The sequence below is a fragment of the Oratosquilla oratoria genome, chromosome 3, assembly GCF_046742065.1.
Source record: "Oratosquilla oratoria isolate Oo_2021 chromosome 3, ASM4674206v1, whole genome shotgun sequence".
NCBI classification, from domain to species: domain Eukaryota; kingdom Metazoa; phylum Arthropoda; class Malacostraca; order Stomatopoda; family Squillidae; genus Oratosquilla; species Oratosquilla oratoria.
The window spans coordinates 33,389,778-33,404,285 of NC_134779.1; the positions used below are offsets into that span (position 1 = coordinate 33,389,778).

At 40.4% G+C, this 14,508-nt stretch overlaps 2 protein-coding genes across 5 annotated transcripts in view; one reads left to right on the forward strand and one right to left on the reverse strand.

Annotated features, from left to right (window-relative positions):
• LOC143021382 (glycine receptor subunit alphaZ1-like) overlaps window positions 1–14,508 on the forward strand; it is a 206,593-nt gene that overhangs the window by 85,495 nt on the left and 106,590 nt on the right. The gene's annotated exons all lie outside the window — the stretch shown is intronic.
• The window catches only part of LOC143021361 (proteasome adapter and scaffold protein ECM29-like), a 67,628-nt gene that overhangs the window by 21,033 nt on the left and 32,087 nt on the right, over window positions 1–14,508 (reverse strand). For all 3 annotated transcript variants that reach the window (XM_076178804.1, XM_076178800.1, XM_076178811.1), the window contains exons 16-19: window positions 10,055–10,200; window positions 4,884–4,998; window positions 3,972–4,155; window positions 2,390–2,507 (exon numbers count right to left, since the gene is read on the reverse strand). In XM_076178804.1, coding sequence (XP_076034919.1) covers window positions 2,390–2,507; window positions 3,972–4,155; window positions 4,884–4,998; window positions 10,055–10,200 — 563 coding nt within the window. The remainder of the gene's footprint in view (window positions 1–2,389; window positions 2,508–3,971; window positions 4,156–4,883; window positions 4,999–10,054; window positions 10,201–14,508) is intronic.

Here is a 14,508-nt window from a genome sequence, read left to right on the forward strand (position 1 = left end):
TGTCACGCTGAAGAGGATTGGAGACAGTGATCATAATGTACACATCTTCATATTAAAAAAAACAAAAAATCTTTTTCACCCTTATGATAAGGTGGTCATGTCAAAATATACACAGTAATCCTTTATTCTTTTGCAGATATTTTTTTTTGTGGTTTTGCACTCTCGTGATTTTTTTTAGCATAAGTAAATTCACCCTAAATATATTAGAGTATAATTAAAGCAAAAGACAATGATACACTACACCCTGCCTAATTGGGAGGCATATATTTTAGATATTGGATAAAGGAGTTATGGAAGGCAGATGTGGAGGGAGTGAACATGAGGGGACATCCTAGGATGAGATGGATGGATGGGGTGAAGGGGGCTTTGGGGAAGAGGGGAATGTCTGTTGAGGAAGGACGGGAGAGGACAGAAGACAGGGGTGAATGGAGAATGGTTGTATATGGAATGAACGGGGGGATGGGGGGTGAGGTAGTGTTTGTGAGCAAAATTTTGACGCAGCCCGAAGGAATTTCTCCCTGTCTTCTCCTTTATATGGGGGGACGGAGAGGGGGGGGTCGCCGATTTAATGAAGCGGCCTTGCTGTGGATGCGCTGTGTCTTGCGACACTGCTTCTGACTCAGGGCAGTGGACAAGGTGCAGGGATGACCCGTCATCTAGGAGGTGCTAAGATGGGAGGGAGGGTGGAGGGGTGTGGAGTGTTTTCAGGGATGGAATGGGTGGGAATGATTTTATGCCTTTTCCTTTTTGGCTACCTCCCTAGTAAGGGGGAAAGAGCCTTGGTATATGTATGTATGTATAATTTACACACTTTCATCCCCTTAGATTGTCAACTAAGATGCCTTACACAAGTTACATGAACTAATGAACAGTAACAGGCCTATTCTCAATATTGTTCTCTCCACTAACAATAACTAAGTAACAGATGTGGATGTTGGACCAAAATTCAGCACCAGTGACCACAATATCCTCACATTCAACATTGAATGTAACATCAAGCTGCAAAAGCTTCAAAAAGGTACCAAACTCACGAATGTGTTGATACAAGGAAGTTTCTAAAATATTTGAGTAGACACCATGACTGGTGTCCAAATTTAATGTTCCATCCCATGCACTTACTGTTAAGTTGAAGTCTCCAATAATATTAACATCATTCGCACTGCAGATATGTAAAATCTGCTTGTACTGTTCATTATCACTATTTTGATTTTGGGCTGGTGGTCGATAAGACCAAGAATGAGTTTTATTAGACCCTGTATGTTTATTATTGGCAGTTTAGTAATTTCCAGTGTGTGTAGGTGTGATTTCACATAAAGAAGTACACTGCCACCTGCTGTCTGTGACCATTCATCACTGAATATCAAGTACCCTTTTATATATTCTGTTAAGAAATTTCTAACTAGTGTTTATCCAAAATTCAGCTTTTTCATCATCACCTCTTCATTCATATACACTAAACCCCTAAGTGAGAGTGAACATTTCAGATATCAGGTAAATTGCACACTAATGTGCAGTGGAATAAAAGGTCTATAATGCCATTTTTAGTTATTCTGTCTGAAATACAATGGTGCAATATCTTTGACTTTCCCCCTGATAGCTCAATTTTTTCTACTGCATTATGAATAAATGTACAAATAATTGTCTGTTGTTTCATTCTTCTCTATTTTACATACATTCTTCTATATGCATCTTTCTCTTGAAAGCAGCGCCAAAAACATAAAATTCTTGAATGTGAAAGGTAGATTTGGCCTCTTGTGGTGGTTATAAGAATGTAACTATTGCAAAAAAAAAAAATAATAATAATAAAATAAAGTATTACTGTACTCACACCACACAACCATTCTTCACCTTACTTATCTTAGCACCTTATAGATGATGGGTCACCCCTCTTTCCCACTACAATGGGTCAAAAGCAATGAAGTGAGACATAGCACTTTCACAACAGGACCTGAGAGCTGGAGCTAGTTTACCCCCACTGCTTCATTATATGGTGACACCCCTTCCTGATTCACTTGAAGTAAATTGTGGAATATACAAAAGCATCCTTTCAAGCTACACCATTTCTTCATTCCTATCCTTTGCATTTGCTTCCTTGCTCAACAAACATTCCTCATGCATCCAATGCCCCTTTAACCCTGTCCATCCACCTCATTCTCAGTCTTCCTTTGTCAAAAGTTCACTCCATTCACTTCTGTTTTCCTTACATTTTTTGCTTGTCTTTCCTCGTTCATTCTTCCCATATGTCCAGATTATCTCAGCACTCTGATCTACCATGTCCAAAAGCTATCCCACTCTCTGCCTCATCCATACATTTCTTACTCTATCCATCCTCATAACACTTACCATACTTCTTGACCACTTTCAACCTCAACAAAAACACATGTTTTACCTTTCTTGAATTCCAAATTGCATTAGGGCTGGCTAAATGCATAAACTTGTAAACCAAATCTGGCTGATTGAGGTCTGTAGCAAGGGAGCAGAGTTCTCTATATGTTGTTATTTGACCACTGTGGAAAGAAAAGTATTGCGTTATATAAACTTTTATACATACATAAATCCATATTATGTATATGTATGTGTGTGTGTATATATATATATATATATATATATATATATATATATATATGCCTACACCAAAGGGTCCTTTCACCTTATCAGGAGGTGGCCCAGCCAAGGCACACACCAGCCTATCACTCATCCAACACCTATTTATTGCATAATGCAGACAAACCTTTTACTAATAGGTAGCAGAGTAGAGCAAAGTAAATTTTATTCTAATAAATTTGAACATAAATCCATCCATCCATCCATTGTCTCTGATCTCTTCACCCAGGAATCTAATAATGGCTACTGGATTGGCCCATGGTTCACTTTGGGAACAGATTTTGTAGTGGCAGAAATGGGTGAATGTTGGGTTGTGTAAAATGACAAGAGGGGGAAAGAAGGCCCTTGGTATGTATATACATATGTATTCTGCAAAAATCACATGTCATTCTGACAAAAAAAGATATATATATAATAAATATATATATAATAAAATAAGCTAGACATCTGAAGATGTTATAATATGACAAAAGCACTTGTATTTTTTCTTTTATATATATTTTTTCATATATATGTACTCTTTACATTATCTTTTACTCCAGAATATTATCAGGACTATATATCAAGGGGTTTCCCCCCTTACAAAGGAGGTAGGCTAGTTTAAAGGCAAATACTGTACCCACTCCCATCCACCACCCTTTCCCCCTCTCATCTTAGCTCCTCATGGATGACAGGTCATCCCTGTACTCTGCCCCCTGCCCTGGGTCAAAAGTATTGTAGCAAGACACAGCACATCCACAGCAAGGCTGCTTCACTTAATTGGCAACCCTCCCCTCTGTCTCCTCATGCAGAAAAGGAATGACAGGGAGACTTCAGGCTGCATCAAAATATCATTCATACATTACTGCTCCTTAACCTCCCCCCATCCCCCTCCCTTCCTTGCATCACAGTATCATCTACACACAGCTATTCTCAACTTACCACTATGTCCTGCCTACTCCATTCCTTGTTCAGCAGACATTCCCCCCTTGCTTAATGTCCCTTTCACCCCATCCATCTCTTCCTTGATTGTCCCCTGAAATTCACTCTATCCACCTCGGTCTTCCACATATCTTTTACTAATCTTTCTTCACTCATTCTTTCCATGTGTCTAAATCATCCCAATACTTTTTCATCACCCCTATATGCAATTTCTTTTTCATGTAAAAAGATAACCTTTCACACAGCTCACAGTGCAAAAAATTGGTGTATATGTTTTGAAAACTTTCTAAGATATCCACCTAATCAAAGAACATTTCATCTACCTTTTACATTGATAATAATACTACAAAAACACTGCAATAATAAAAATTGACAACTTAGAACACAAGAGCAAAAATAAATGAAAAAAAGTACTCAAAACCTAGAAAGAAAAAAAGGTTCCTCACCCTGATGGTGTTGTCCCTAACTCTCCTTCCATGGCAATCTTGGTATCTTGGGTAAGATTCTTGAAGGTTCTTTTACCCTCCGTTAATGAGAACACCAAACCCTCCACCATGGCCTGGCGTTTTGCTTCTGAACAGCACTCATACACCAGACCAAGTCCTTTTGATGCAGCATCCTGAACAAAATCTGTACGAGCATGAAGAAAGGCAGTGTGTAACAACATCCCTTTAGGAAACCTGTGCAAAGTAGAATGAGTACTGACCTCTTCAGCATAGTTACATTTCCAGGATTTTGTTCCAGTTCTGGTGAGAAATTCTACACTAAATTATATAATCAGTTATCTAAAGATGAAGACCTTACTGACAATGTTCAAGTTAGAATTTAATTGAGAAAACATCTCTTTATTACTGTAACAGCCCCTGAAATGTATTTGATTTGTGATAAGCAAATTACACTTCACACTCAATTTAATGGATCCCCACTTAGTGGGTTTTGGTGGCAAGAATTAATCCAGTGACTCAGAAAAAAATTCTGGGTACCTTTCAAATATACAATCATGGTATATCAAGAACCCATCTTCACAATCCTTCTTAAGTCTGATACTAAATTACAGTAAACAGGTTTAATCCTTAAAGCATAATGTAAGGAAAGCACTGAAAATTACACACATACATATACCTTATAAGGGAGGTAGCCAAAAAAACAAAGGCATAAAAACCACTCCCACCCATTCCATCCCTATCTCACTCCACTCCCCTCCACCCTCTTCCCTCCCTCTTATCTTGGCACCTCCTGGATGACGGGTCATCCCTGCATCTCGCCCACTGCCCTGGGTCAGAAGCAGTAGGTAAAATGAGTAAAAAAGAAAGCTGGAATGCTTTCGTAATCATTCTATATTCTATCCATGTACTTACCATTGTGGTCAGCTAGATAATTCATGAATGTTGACTGGAAGGTAGTCAGCCTTTGTTGGACCTCTGGTTTCCTTTTGCAGTGCTTGAGGATGGCTAGAAGCCATATGCATGTGGCCTGGTGCAGTAAAATTAAAAGAAAAAAAATCTGAGAAGCTAGTCTTTATATAAGAACTGAGTTGGATGCAGGTTTGAAGGGTGAAAGACTAGAGAAAGTGGAGAGTTGGAGTTGCATATGACAGTGAACGGATGGATGGAGGTGGAGATGAATTATTGTTTAAAGGATGAAAGTAAATATCTAGGGGGGGGGATGAAAATTGTTTTGAGAAATAGTACGGTATTTAAGGAGGAATGCAAAAAAAATGTTGTATGAAGGACTGATTGTGCCCATGGCACTGTATGCAGAGAATAAGACCCTGGACACATTTGAGATGAAGTGTTTGAGAAGTATGGTAGGTGATACATGGATGGACAGAGAGAAATGTGGTGAGGCAGAGGAAAGAAGTAGAGAGAGAGCAGCTGGATAGGTTAGATCATATAGTGTCAAGAAGGTTAGGGCATATGGAAAGAATGATCCAGGAATGACTAACAAAGATTGTGGAAAATAGAAATGGATGGAATGAACTTGAAAAAGAAGAGGGTGAGGGGCCTACGCCAGGAGGTGCTGAGTAGCTGCAGTGGAAGCCATTTCCTTTGCCCAATACACTTGGACTGTTGGGGCAGAGAACAGTCACTGCTGGAAATTGGGGAGAAATGTGGGATTCAAACCCACAACTAAGCAAATGTGAGACCAGCATGCTTTCGATTACACAATTTGGGAGGATGATAAAAAATGAGATGGATGGACAATAATGTCAATTCAGCAAGTTATATATATTTATATATATATATATATATATATATATATATATATATATATATATAAAAAACTGTAAACAGCTAAAGATATGACGTAGGATGAAGGGATGTTCTCTGCTACTCCATAAGTGGATGAGGATGGAGGGATGGGGGGGGGGGGGATTCCACCATAAAACGAAGGGGTTGGATTAAACCAGTTCTAGCTGTCAGGCCCTCCTGTGGAGGGATGGTTTCTTGCTGCCTAGCTTTCGACCTGAGCAGTGAGGTGGAGGACAGGGATGGCTCTTCCACTAGTATGAGCTATGACAGGAGGGGTCAGGGGTGCAGTGCCAATCTTATAGGTGCTGGAGCAAAAGCCTGCAATTCCTATCATGTTTCTATATACAGTGGGGAGAGAGAAAGAGAGAGAGAGAGAGATAAAATCATTCAGACGAGTAAAGTGGGTATAAAGTGACTGAATTATTTTGCTAGGTGCCAAAGCGGCACTCCAGCAAGCTCTCGGAGCACTGCACCCCTAGAAGGGTGGTGATTGCATTTTAGATGGGTGTAAAGTTTTTGTGTGGGTTGACTTAGCATGCACCCCTTATGGGGAAAAAGGCCTATTGGTAGGTACATGTATAAAAAGCAAGAGGAGATATATATATATATATAAATATATATAAAGTATATGTATATACATATATATATATATATATATAGAGAGAGAGAGAGAGAGAGAGAGAGAGAGAGAGGGGGATAAAGGATCACCTCTGACCCCTGCTCACTACCCAGCTCAGTAGAAATGCAGCAAAACACAGCACATCCACAGCAGGGCCTGACAGCTGAAGCTGGTTAACCCCCACCACTTCATTTACATGGTGACCCTCCCTCTTTGTCCCTTCTTACATAAAATGAGAAGTTGAGGAGAAATCCCTTTGGACCACGTCAATTTATCATCCACTCACAACCATTCTTCACTAATACCCTCTTACATAGAGAATAGCTGTGAATAGATGATAAATTGACTTGGCCAGAAGGGATTTAAACTGTTTTGGTTTCCTACAACTAAAATATTGAAGAAAACCTAATGATAGTCATGCACAAACTACCATTTGTTTTGGTTCTGTTCTCTTCATGTGATGGAAAAAAATGAATTTACACATCAGATCAGTGAGAGAAGAAATACAAATAGAAACTGATGGTAAGCAATACATGTAACACAATATTATTGTTACTGGCACTCTTTGAACTATTCAGATATATAATAAAATAGTATTGCAAAAAATACAACTACAATAAATTTATGTATATTTGCAAATAATACTTGCTCTGGTTCTATTTTGTTAATTGCAAAGCATTCTGCAATCATTCAATTGAACATTGCTAGTCACTGAAAGACGGATACGTGTAATAATGTGCTGTTATTAACATTTGAACTCATCAGACAAAATATTATTATTGTGTTAATAATGATATAGTTGTATTCCAGTGATAATACAGTGTGAAAACTACAGCCTGGTCATTACAGTTGAGTTACAGAACTGAATAAGGAAGATAAGGGTGAGTGAGATGTGGAAGGAATGAGAGAGGATTCATCAGGAGGTGGAAGAACAAAAGGTGCAATTGTCATATCTAGTAAGGATGTGTTGGAGTGGGTCTATGATTTATGAACACTAGAAAATGAATAGTCGAGTAACGTAAATAATGATGAGGCTAGACAGTATAAAACTGGTAACTGTAAATGTATACACGATAGACACAGGACAGAAGAAAGATTAAACCAAATTATCTCAAATGGAAAAGAAAGTCATGGTTATTAAAGATATGAATGCAAAACTAGGAGTTGAGAGTGCTGAAAGAATGATTGGCCATTTTGAAGTGACATGGTGGATGAGAAGGGTCTATGCTGCTAAGAATAGGGTTGCTTGTAGTACATGTTACAAGGAATATCAAACACACAAGTATACAGAGAGTATGGCAATAGAAGAGATGTAAAGTATGACTGATCCTGTGGTTATGGATCAAATGCTGAGAGGGGCAATGGGTAGTGTATCACATTATTTTTGTTTGACAAAAATGAAGATGAGGAAGAGAAATAAGAGAAGGCAAGGGTTGGGAGAAGGGGCAAGTTAACAGGTACTGGAAAACATAAGGTGGCAAAGGAATAAGGAAGAGAGATAATATAGAAGAGGGGTGGGTGGAAAGGCAATGACGATTCAGTTTGATGTCGCGAACCCCCTCTATCAGGACACAGTAATAATAATAATAATTGTTGCCTTGAGCTTTGTTGACTAGAAACCTGCAGCCACATTGTGACTCAATGATTCTTAGGCCCTCCCATAGACTTTTTTTTTTTTTTTTTTTTTTTTAAGAAACTTTGGACTCTTGTCTGTGCTGTACTAGTGAGGGAATTTTTATGTCACCAGCTGAAAATAGGTGGAAGGAAGTTGTCACTAGTTGTCAGTTCTCCTTTTGTGGAGGAAATAGAATCTAAGTTCATAAAGAGATGTCTTGGATCCAATCTAGAGACCTGGTGCCAGCACCTTGAGATACAGTGAAGTTCATAGGTTTCGAAACTGGACACCAGGGAGATGATTCCCTCTGTTGTCCATCTTTTAGGACTATCACACTGGTCCCTGAAGAAGCACAGACACAGGAATGGTGAAGAGAGAGTGGGAGAAGTTTGGCAAAACATGCTTGTGTGGCAAAAGAGAAAACACTCTCAGCCCTGAGGTTTCTCAAGGTTCCTCATCAGGGATGTCCACATGACAATGTTCCAGGCTGCAACTAACTTAAACTACAGTACTACCTCTCATTAACGGATGTTAATTAGCTGTGTTTACAGTGTTTTCCCTGTGTTTGCGGTGTTTTTGGTGCTGTTGTTTAGTACTGTGCAATCACTATATCACCCAAAAACCACTCCAAATCAATGGATTATTCACATCAACGGACATCGTTACCCCCCTTTTAGTCCGTTAATGAGAGATAGTACTGTACTTTCATTCCACCACCCCTGCTTCTGTGCCTCTCCTGAAATAGGAAGAGTAGAAGGAGAGTGGGAAAAGTTAGTAAGTGGTAGCCTGTAATCTAGTACATCTGATGGCTCTCATTTTTGCAAGGAACCTCAGGCAAAACCCTGGGGCTGTGGATGTATTTTGCGTTATGTTTTGCCATACAAATATGGTCTGCCTTCAGTCATACATGTTATGAGAGAAGGAGAGTGACCAAGGACTGAAAGAAAGCATACATAGTGTCAGTCTATAAGAGTAAATGTTGCAAGTTCAAAGTGTTAAGAGCCTTACAGGTGTTAGCTTTTCAAACATCCCAGGCATGGTGTGAATGGCAGAAACATAACACAGAAGATAATGAAAGAAACAGTGATGATACACGAGGAACAGTAGTTTTCATAATGGAAGGTGTTGTGTTGACAGGTTTTTGCTTAAGCCACCTGGAGCACAGTCACTGCAGGATGCTCCTTGCTGGTCAACCAGCAACTGAGGAGAAAAAGTAGTAAAGGTCAACCCAAAGTGGTTAAGTCATTTTACAAAAATGGATGAGAGTAGATGTCCTCAGAGAATGCATGAACTGGTGGTGTCAAGAATGGGAACAAAGGGAAGACCAAGGAAAAGTGATTGGATACAGTGAATGAAGCCATATAAGCTCACAATAAGATGTTAAACATGCAAAAAATGTGTGTGGGTGGTATAGAGTTGTATGTGTATAGACTATGATGAAAATCTGTTCTTGAGAGGGGAACACTGGGGATACACTGACACTACTGCTGATTTAAGTGGGAAGGTACGAAAGGGACGAGTGTGACAGGAGTGAATGTGACGAGTGAGTGCATGAGGTGAGGAGGTTCCTCTCCCAAGCCTAGTCATGGTACAATATCAGTCAAGGGGCAAGGGATTGAGCTATTCCACCAGGCAACTTTGAAGGTTATATATCAATCACTTCAAAGTAGATGGGATACATACTTCACCCTGTTCCTACAGGAAGACCTGGGTCTGGTGGATAAGTAAAGCAGTCTGGTTCCCTAGGCAATACATAGTGTCAAGAGATTGAAACTCAACCATAATAAAGACTATATTTTGCTCCAGTTATGAGAGCAAAGGTTTCCTTTCTCAACTACATTGGAAGCATTTCATACAATAAATACTACATCATCATCATCATCATCCATTATTTCTTGGGTATAATTTGTGCATGTCCACAAAATCATGTAATCTTGACTCATGACATGCATGGTCCTTTGCCAAGCCAGTGCTGAAGAAAATGTTCATACTAATAGCAAGAATCAAGTAATACTGATCTCTTCAACCACAAAACTGACATACCTGTCTAATGCTGGGTTGTGTTTGCTGTACGTATTTGCTGAAAAGTTCACTGAGGAGCCATGAGAGCATGTTAGACTCAGAGGTTTCCTGGACACTTGAGCTTTCTTCAACTTCCATCTTTTCAACATCTTTGTCTAAACTTTGGTCTGTTTAGGAGAAAAAAGGAGATGAATGACTTTTGTGTTAATATAAACTACACCATCTGCGCACAGGTCACAGGAAAAATAACTGTTACCTCGCATTTCAGTGACGGGAAATCTTCAGCCCCACAGTACCTGACAATGGTCCTTGGCCCTTTCCATAGATCTCTTTAGGAAGTCATATTGGACTCCTATCTGTATTGTATCAGTATACAGTAAACCCTCGATATAATGGACGATATGGGGATGGGTCTGTTGTTATATCCAAAGATCCGTTATAACAAAGTATCCCTTGATATAACGGCTGAAAATCCATTATAGCAAGGGTTTGTCCGGTCAGATTTTTTGTCCGTTATATCCAATATCTCATATACTGAGATACATTATATCAAGGGTTACTGTATGGGACATTTCTATCTCCAGCTTATAGTAGTAGGAGGTGGGGAGCAGTTGCTGATTGTCAACTCTCCTTAACCCCTTTAATACGGGGCACATCGCATGTCTGGCAGCATTAGCTGCACGATGTGCAGTGTTGCATCATAATAATCGCATTATAAAAAATAAAGTCAGTGCTTAATCGTTCGTTCTTTCATCCGTGAATTTTGATAACCATAGAAAATAAGATGAAGCCAGTTTAGAGAGAATGAAGCTTACGTAGGTACGACTACAATAAATATAATCAAAAGGCCGACGTTGGCATCATCACGTACCCACTTGCTCCTCTTGACGCCTACGTGTGCGGCACCGTATGGAAGTGGTTAAACGAGGTGGAAGAAATGGAGTTGAAGTCGAGAGAGATCTTGGGCTTGGTCTGGAGACCAAGTGTCAGCCCTTCAGGGTTGCACTTCAAAATTGAGATAATCCTAATATCTGTCTTGCAAAATAATAATAATTTTATTTATCTATATACCACAGGATTTTCCCCCCTTATAAGGGAGGTAGCCAAGTAAAAAAAGACACAGACCCACTCCCATCCACCACCCTTGTTTACCTTTCATCTTAGCTGCTCATGGATGAAGGGGCATCCCTGTCTCCTCCCCATTGCCCTGGATCAGAAGCAATGCAGCAAGGCACAGCACATCCACAGCAAGGTTGCTTCACTTGCACAACAACCCACCCCTCCCTACCCCCTCATGCAGAAAACAGAGAAGACATGGAGATATCCCTTTGGGCCGAGTCAAAGTATCATTCACACACAACTCCCCACTCTCCCCCATTCCAAGCCCTCTTCTTTTCATTGCTCAACAGACACAGAAATGAGAGGAGATGGGGAGAAATCCCATTGAGCTCATCCCTATCCCCTGCCTTCTCCTGTCTTTGCTCAACAGACATTCCTCTCTTGCTCAAAGCCCCATTCAATCCATCCACTTCATCCCTAGTTGTACCCTCAAGTTCATTCCATCCACCTCTGCTTTCCACACCTCTTTTGGTAATCTTTCTTCACTCATTCTTTCCATGTGTCCATACCATCCCAATAATCTTTCATCAGCTCTTATTAGCTATCTCCTTTTCCACCCAATTCTCCTCCTTGTTTCTCACTCTATCTAACCATGTAACCTCTACCATACTTCTCAAACACATTTAAACTTTTCCTCTCTGCCTTTCTTAAATTCCAAGTCTCTGCCCCATAAAGTGTTGTCAGCACAATCACCCCTTTATATAATCTTCTCTTTGCATTTATTCTCAGATGCCTATTTCTCATGGCAGTTTTCAGTCCCCCCATAATGTTGAATTGCTTCTCTCAATCTACAAGTTACCTCCACCTCCACTCCATTTCCTGCCACATGGAACCCCATATATTTAAAACTGTCCACTTCCTCCAGCCTCTCTCCTGTAAGACTTACTTCCAAGTAACTCCTATTCTCTCCCCTTGTACATCTCATCACCTTACTTTTACCCACAATTACCTTCAACTTCCTACTGCATACCTTCCCACAATCTGCCACTGACTGCCTTAACCACTTCAGTACAATGATGCTTACATAGGCATCATGAGGCACGAGTGGGTACACAAGGATGCCGGTGTCAGCATCTTAATTATATATATTTTTTGTAGTTGTACATGAGTTACTCCCAGATTCTGTGACCTGGTTTGATCACATTTTGTCTTTATCATTACTCAGAGTTAAAGAGAATGAGTAATACAGCAGTGACTATATTTTATAATGCGAGTAGTGTGATGAATCATACATGTGGCAGCCCATGCTACACATGAGAATTTTACTTGTACTAAAATGGTTAACCACTGATCTGCAAACAACAACTGGCTTACCTCCCACTTCTCTCCATACCTTTAACCATCTCCAATCCCCTGCCCATTACCCTCATACTTACCTCTTATACCACCCCATCCATGTACACATTGAACAACCATGGCAACATGACACAATAATAATAATACATACATATATATACCAAGGCTTTTTCCCCCTTACAAGGGAGGTAGCCAAAAAGGAAAAGGCATAAAATCATTCCCACCCATTCCATCCCTAAATACACTCCACTCCCCTCCACCCTCCCTCTTATCTTAGCACCTCCTGGATGATGGGTCATCCCTGCACCTTGTCCACTGCCCTGGGTCAGAGGCAGTGTTGCAAGGCACAGCACATCCACAACAAGGCCGCTTCATTAAATCGGCGACCCCTCTCTCCATCCCCCCCTGCATAAAAGGAGAAGACGGGGAGAAATCCTGAAATAACAATAATAATCTATCTATATACCAAGGTTTTTTCCCTCCTTTACCAGAGAGATAACCATTTCTTTCCCAACTATTCCACTCTCATCCACCACCCTTTCCTCCCTCTCATCTTAGCTCCTCTAGATGATGGATCATCTCTTTGTCCCACCCACTGCCCTGGATCTGAAGTAATGTAGCAAGACATAGCACATCCAGAGCAAGGCCATTTCATTTAATTGAACCCACCTCACTGTCTTCTCATGCAGATAAAGAGAAGGGACAAATCCCTTCTAGCTGTGTCAAAATATCATTCACACATAACCACTCCCTAACCTTAACCCTCCATCCCCCACCCCCTCCCTTCCTTGCATCACAGTGTCGTCTGTATAGAGCCATTCTCCACTCACCCCTATTTGAATAATAACAATAATTCTGTTCTATATACCATGGGCTTTTCTCCCTCACAAGCTGGGTAGCCAAGTCAAAAAGCAAGCACCCACTCCCATAAATAAATACATTCACAAATTCATCCATCAAGAAAAGGTGACTCTTCCTAGGAGAGACATTTAGTTACCTTCTATGACATTTATGATAACAGGAAAGCTACATTTTTATCCTCACTACAGTGCATTCACACATAATACCAAAAGGCACCTTTCCCCTTTAAGGTGGGGTGACCTACTTAAGGCATACATCCACCCTTCACCCATCCAGCAACCATCTGTTGTTTCTTCTATCTTAGCTCCTTGTGGCTGAAGGGTCGTCCCAGTACCCTATCCACTCTCCAAGTCAAAAGCAATGGAGCAGCACACAGGACCTCCGCAGCAGGGCCAAACAGATTAAGTGTGTTTACCCCCATCATTTACTTGCTTGGTGACCCTCCTCCCTTATCAACTTCTAGAAATGGAGCAAAAATATAAAGAAATCCCTTTTGACTGCATCAGTCTTTCATTCATTCACAACCACTCTCCATTCACACTTACCTCTTCCCCTCTTGTTTATATGTGTATATATCTATATATATCTATATATATATATATATATACAGTAGCCGCGAAACGTTTGGGCGCAAAATTATAGGCGCCCCAACTTTCCCCTAAACTCAAAACATGCGAAAAATACAACTTTCCACCCAAACTTTTCGCTATTTTTCAATGCTAGCGTTTGTACCCGTATTTAGCCGAGACAATACACACTATTTGGCAACTCTGTTTAGGCACACTCGATGTCACATGGAGTCACTTTCTAAACATCTCTCACGGAGAGTAGTCTTTTTTTTGCGGTGGTCTCTGTTTTTGTGCCTTGATATCTCCGTAATGGGAAGTGGTAAAGAGCTGGAAAGAGACACAGTTGTTACAATCATAACCCTCTATAAGGAGAGTTATAAGTGTAAAGATATTGCTACTCGTGTGGGAATTGGAGTGCGTCAAGTGCAAAAGTGGACCAAGAAATTTCGAGACGAAGGAAGTGACATCATTCGTACTCCAAAGCATCGCTCTGGTCGGCCAAGGAAGATATCAAATCGTACTTCTACAGTTCTAACTGCCTCCTAATAACCGTAGGAGGCAGTTATAACCGTAGAAGTACGATTTGATATCTTCCTTGGCCGACCAGAGCGATGCTTTGGAGTACGAATG